A 5,151-nucleotide genomic window follows, 5' to 3' on the forward strand; every position below is an offset into this window, starting at 1 on the left:
CGTGATTCATGCTCCCTCTCATTACTTTTTCCTACGTACTCTCAACATATCTAATCTCCCTTTTGTTTTTTTTACTTATTTTTCCTCCCTTTATTATTTTATTGTTACCCAAAACTGAAAAAAAAACAAAAAGAGTCACGTAAATGGACGGTGGCAAAGAGCCGTGGTCTATGCTTATAACCGCGAGACCGTTGTTTACCCGTGACATGACATCACCCAATTATTCTTCACAAAGTCCCAGATTTTTTGCCCCCACAAAAACCAATTAAATCTTTGCGAAATCCCCAAAACACCCTTATGCCTTTCCAGATCTGATGCAAGACCAATCCCCAGCCAAATGGCAACCAATCCCCTCAAGGTACGGCGCGTAATTTTACCTAAACAATAATGGCAAATCCGTTCCCCGAGGTCCCATCAATCTTAGATCCTTCTCCCCCTTAAAAATACCAGTCCGCATCCCCATCCTCTACAGTAAAATCGCAAGATACAATGGCGAGCATGGCTGCGATCGGTGCTTTGAGGTTGCCTTCCACCACGTCCTGCAATGCTTCTTCCAGTTCTTCGAGCGGTAAATCTGCCGCTCCTCGGAGCTTGTCTTTCTCGGCTTCTGCTCTTTCTGGTGACAAGGTTGTTTCCGAAACGTTTACTGGTTCCCGCCAAACGGAACGCACTCCTTTGATCGTGTCGCCCAAAGCCGTTTCGGACAAGAATTCGCAGACATGTCTTGCCCCCGACGCTAGTCGAAGAAGTTTCAGTTTATCTCTCTGGTTTCTCTGAAATCTTTTGGCTGCTCGGAGTCAATGCGTTTCGATTGCTCATATAACTGAAATATGCGCAAAAGCCAAAGTTTTTTCTACTTTTTGACGGGAATTTGATTGGTTTTGGCAGAGCGTTTTGGGAATTATTTTGGGAGGTGGAGCAGGGACAAGGCTTTACCCACTAACAAAGAAGAGAGCAAAGCCAGCTGTTCCATTAGGAGCAAATTATAGGCTAATTGATATTCCTGTTAGCAATTGCTTGAACAGTAACGTATCGAAAATCTATGTTCTGACTCAATTCAATTCTGCTTCTCTCAATCGCCACCTTTCCCGTGCATATGCTAGTAACATGGGTGGTTACAAGAACGAAGGGTTCGTCGAAGTTCTCGCCGCTCAGCAGAGTCCTGAGAACCCAAACTGGTTCCAGGTTAGTTGCTATTAAAATGGGTTTTAAATTGTTTTTGTCCTTTTGCATCTTTTGATCTGCAAAAGTTTGATTTTGAATGAACAGGGGACAGCGGATGCGGTAAGGCAGTATTTGTGGTTGTTTGAGGAGCATAATGTTTTGGAATTCTTGGTTCTTGCTGGAGACCATTTGTATAGAATGGATTATGAAAGGTTTATTCAGGCGCATAGAGAGACTGATGCTGATATCACTGTAGCTGCATTGCCCGTGGATGAAAAACGGGCCTCTGCTTTTGGTCTAATGAAGATTGATGAAGAAGGGCGTATAATTGAATTCGCTGAGAAACCCAAAGGGGACCAACTGAAAGCTATGCAGGTAGAAATTCTCCTTCGAATGAAATTTTCACACGAAGTATTGAAGTTGTAACTTATGAGCTGCTATTTTTTCTGGTTCTAATTTGTTTGTGATGATTTTAGGTTGATACGACAATTTTAGGTCTGGATGATCAGAGAGCAAAAGAGATGCCTTACATTGCTAGTATGGGTATATATGTTGTCAGTAAAAATGTGATGTTGAATCTTCTTCGAGAGAAGTTTCCGGGTGCCAATGATTTTGGAAGTGAAGTCATTCCAGGTGCTACCTCCATTGGGATGAGGGTAAGTATTATATTGCCTCATCCCTCCCTCTGAATCACTATTACAATGAACCACTGTTCATTGATATATGAGCATTTTGTGTGGGTGCATTATTGCTATATTCATCAAGCTACCGTGCAGGGAGTCAAGCTACTTATGAGCTACTTGAGCTTGCTCAATGAGCATTGAAGCTCGAGTCACTTGAGTAACAAGTGGAGCCAAGTATGAGCTTTCTAATACTCAACTTGAGTGGCTCGTGAGCTGTATTGAACTTTTGAAATGTTATTAATATTTAATATTTTATTTATATACAAACAAAAAATTATATTTATTTACATATTTTCAACTGATGATAATTGAGCCTAATCAGTTGAGATTGTACAAAAATTAAAGCTTGATTGAGTTCAAGTCGGGCTCAAGCCTCAAGTTATTTAATTGAGCGGAGCCCAAGCTTGGCACTATATTGGCTTGGCTTGTTTATACCATTTAGTTGGCTCGTAAGCTTTATTGAACTTTTGAATTGTTATTACTATTTAATATTTTATTTATATACAAAAAATATTATATTTATTTGCATATTTTCAAGTTTTATCTGAGTATTGAGTTCAAGCTCAAGCACAAGTTTCAAGTTCCTTACTCAAGTTGATGAGAATTGAGCCTAATAAAGTTGAGCTTGAGTACAAAAATTAAAGTTCGATCGAGTTTGAGCAGGGCTTGAGCCTCAAGTTTTTTAATCAAGCCGAGCTTGAGCCTGTCATTGTATTGGATTGGCTTGTTTACACCCTTAGTTGGCATATGCAATAAGAAGTAGAAGAATTGGAGATTGGATAATGTGTTGTCTCTTTTCTGGTTATGAACAGTTGAGAAAATAAGATGATTTCCAAGATGTAAATCATTCATATTGTGAACAGTTTGAGTGAATTGTACTTCCATCCATGAAGAATGTCGTATACATAACAAAATTTATTTTGTCTGCTGGATTGAAGCTCTAATGTTGCAATTTCCATACATGATGGGTGCCTTTATGTTTCCACTTGACTCTTTCCTTCTTCACATTACCCATAATTACTTATTTTAGAGGTTAATCACTTGTTAACCTATGTAGGTGCAAGCTTACTTGTATGATGGCTACTGGGAGGACATTGGTACCATTGAGGCATTTTATAATGCAAATCTAGGAATTACCAAAAAGCCAGTGCCAGATTTCAGGTGGTTCAAGTTCATCAATGCATTATCGTGTGACCAGCTTGAGCGTAATTTTGATTTACATTTGTGATTTTGAACTTTCTTCACAGCTTCTATGATCGTTCATCTCCAATCTACACCCAGCCTCGGTATCTGCCTCCATCCAAAATGCTTGATGCTGATGTCACGGACAGTGTTATTGGTGAGGGTTGTGTTATTAAGGTGAGCTATTTGGAGGATAAGTTTATACTTTGCTTAGTTTTCTGGTTAGAAATGATTTCTGATACTCACTTGCTAATTAGACAACTTATGCGAGTTAATCCCCTGGGTATTTTGGTTGATTGCAGAACTGTAAAATTCACCATTCCGTCGTTGGTCTGCGATCTTGCATTGCAGAGGGTGCAATCATAGAAGATACCTTGCTGATGGGAGCTGATTATTATGAGGTATTATGCCCTGAAAAGTATTTAGGTTTATTTTTTCTTCTTTTTTCTATTTCTTATGACATATATCATTTGCACCTGTAATAATTTTATTTCCTCACCATCTTCCTCCAGACTGATGCTGACAGGAGGTTTCTGGCTGCAAAGGGTAGCGTTCCAATCGGTATTGGAAAGAATTCTCACATCAAGAGAGCAATTATTGATAAGAATGCTCGAATTGGCGACAATGTGAAGGTTGGGCTTTTATTTTTTTTATTAATTTACCATGGTTTCATTTATGGATGCAGTACATAAATTTTAGTTTTTAGTTTATTACCCTTTTCCTTGGATGGAGATATGAGCTTCACTGATAATTGGCTAAAATGTCACCATAGTGCTGCTGCTTCTGCATGGAAGTTCAGCCCATAATAAAAATTTGTCTCCTCGGCCCCTTTCTCTTTTTCAGTATCCAGTTTGGCATTGCTAGTTGCCTTTCTGATGGAATTGTTGGTGGTTAAATTCTTTCTCCAATTGAAAGTTTCTCAAGGCAAAAGAACTTTTCAATTGTCAATGGAATGAGAGCAAAAGACAAAAATTTTAATGCAATATTTTATTATTGAGTGCATTGTACTGCTCATAAATGTTGATTTATTTATCTCCATCTCATAGGTACATGTTTATAAATTCTCAAGCGTAAATGTTAACATTTGATGTTACTATTTCAGATTATTAACAGCGACGATGTGCAAGAAGCTGCAAGGGAGACGGATGGATATTTCATTAAGAGTGGGATTGTTACAGTAATCAAGGATGCCTTGATTCCAAGTGGAACTGTAATCTGAGAAACTTACATGTTGATGCTAACTAGAGGTACTATTCCGCTAGTTATTCTTGAGAAAGTACTGCAATAGCATATTACTGCCACTTTCCTTCAGTTAATCGCTTTCTCAGATATGGTTTATATTTGAGGTAGTTTAATGTACTAAATAGGGAGAGGACCTGCGAATGATGTGTGAAGGTTGTGTTCAGCTCAACTAAAAACTTTTGTCTATAATTGTCTGCAATTTTTATATTTTAGCTGTGCAATTTTATGGAAAGAGATTATACCTTTGGTTGTTTAGATAAGCCATTTTAAATGCAGGTTTGGCATGGAGAAACCTTCCAAAGATTGTCTACTGGCATTTAATACGGAAAACATAGGACGCTGTGAAATTAGGGTTTGAATCTGATGGACTACAATGTTAAAACCGTATTATCAGAGATAAAGCATTAGCTGATGCAAAATGCCCTCTGAGATATAATTTCATGAGATATCCTCTTCTAATAACAACTTTTAGCTCTTTGGCTTTGATCTCTCCAGAGAAAGATCTGATTTCGAAGTCATACTCTCTGTGTCTATGTCGAATTATTAATTGCACCTTATTCCAGTAAATCACGTGTTCATGCTTATGTATTTGCAAAGTCAAATCTTCGCAAGAAACTTTGAAATAGATAATATGTATCCGAGTATTTGATTTATTGATTGGTGTATTATTTTCTTGCTTAAAGAGTCGGTTTTGAATTCCTTCTTTCTCAATTATACAAAAAAAAAAACCTGGAAATAAACAATATGCTACAATTTACGTAATCGACGAGGATGCGAACAACAAATGTAGTATTACCCAAACACATATATGTTGTGGAACCCATCTCTTAGAAAGACTATCAAAACAAAGAGTAACAAGCCGAGGAAGTGGCTTCAGACT

At 37.9% G+C, this 5,151-nt stretch overlaps 1 protein-coding gene across 2 annotated transcripts; it reads left to right on the forward strand.

Annotated features, from left to right (window-relative positions):
* Positions 1–396: 396 nt before the first annotated feature.
* On the forward strand, positions 397–4,931 carry ADG1 (ADP glucose pyrophosphorylase 1). 2 transcript variants are annotated; one of them, XM_089782333.1, is made up of 10 exons: positions 397–744; positions 889–1,185; positions 1,270–1,539; positions 1,641–1,820; positions 2,905–3,008; positions 3,095–3,206; positions 3,332–3,430; positions 3,542–3,661; positions 4,132–4,276; positions 4,548–4,931. In XM_089782333.1, exons 1-9 carry the CDS (start codon positions 490–492, stop codon positions 4,246–4,248), a joined length of 1,554 nt encoding a protein of 517 aa, XP_089638459.1. In that variant the 5' UTR covers positions 397–489; the 3' UTR covers positions 4,249–4,276; positions 4,548–4,931. The 2 variants fall into 2 exon arrangements, with proteins under 2 accessions (XP_089638459.1, XP_021301125.1); XM_021445450.2 differs by lacking the exon at positions 4,548–4,931 and having other exon boundaries at positions 398–744; positions 4,132–4,531.
* The last annotated feature ends 220 nt before the right edge of the window (positions 4,932–5,151 follow it).

Source organism: Theobroma umbraticum, unplaced genomic scaffold, assembly GCF_002168275.2.
Source record: "Theobroma umbraticum cultivar Fairchild unplaced genomic scaffold, ASM216827v3 scaffold_44.0, whole genome shotgun sequence".
Classification (NCBI taxonomy): domain Eukaryota; kingdom Viridiplantae; phylum Streptophyta; class Magnoliopsida; order Malvales; family Malvaceae; genus Theobroma; species Theobroma umbraticum.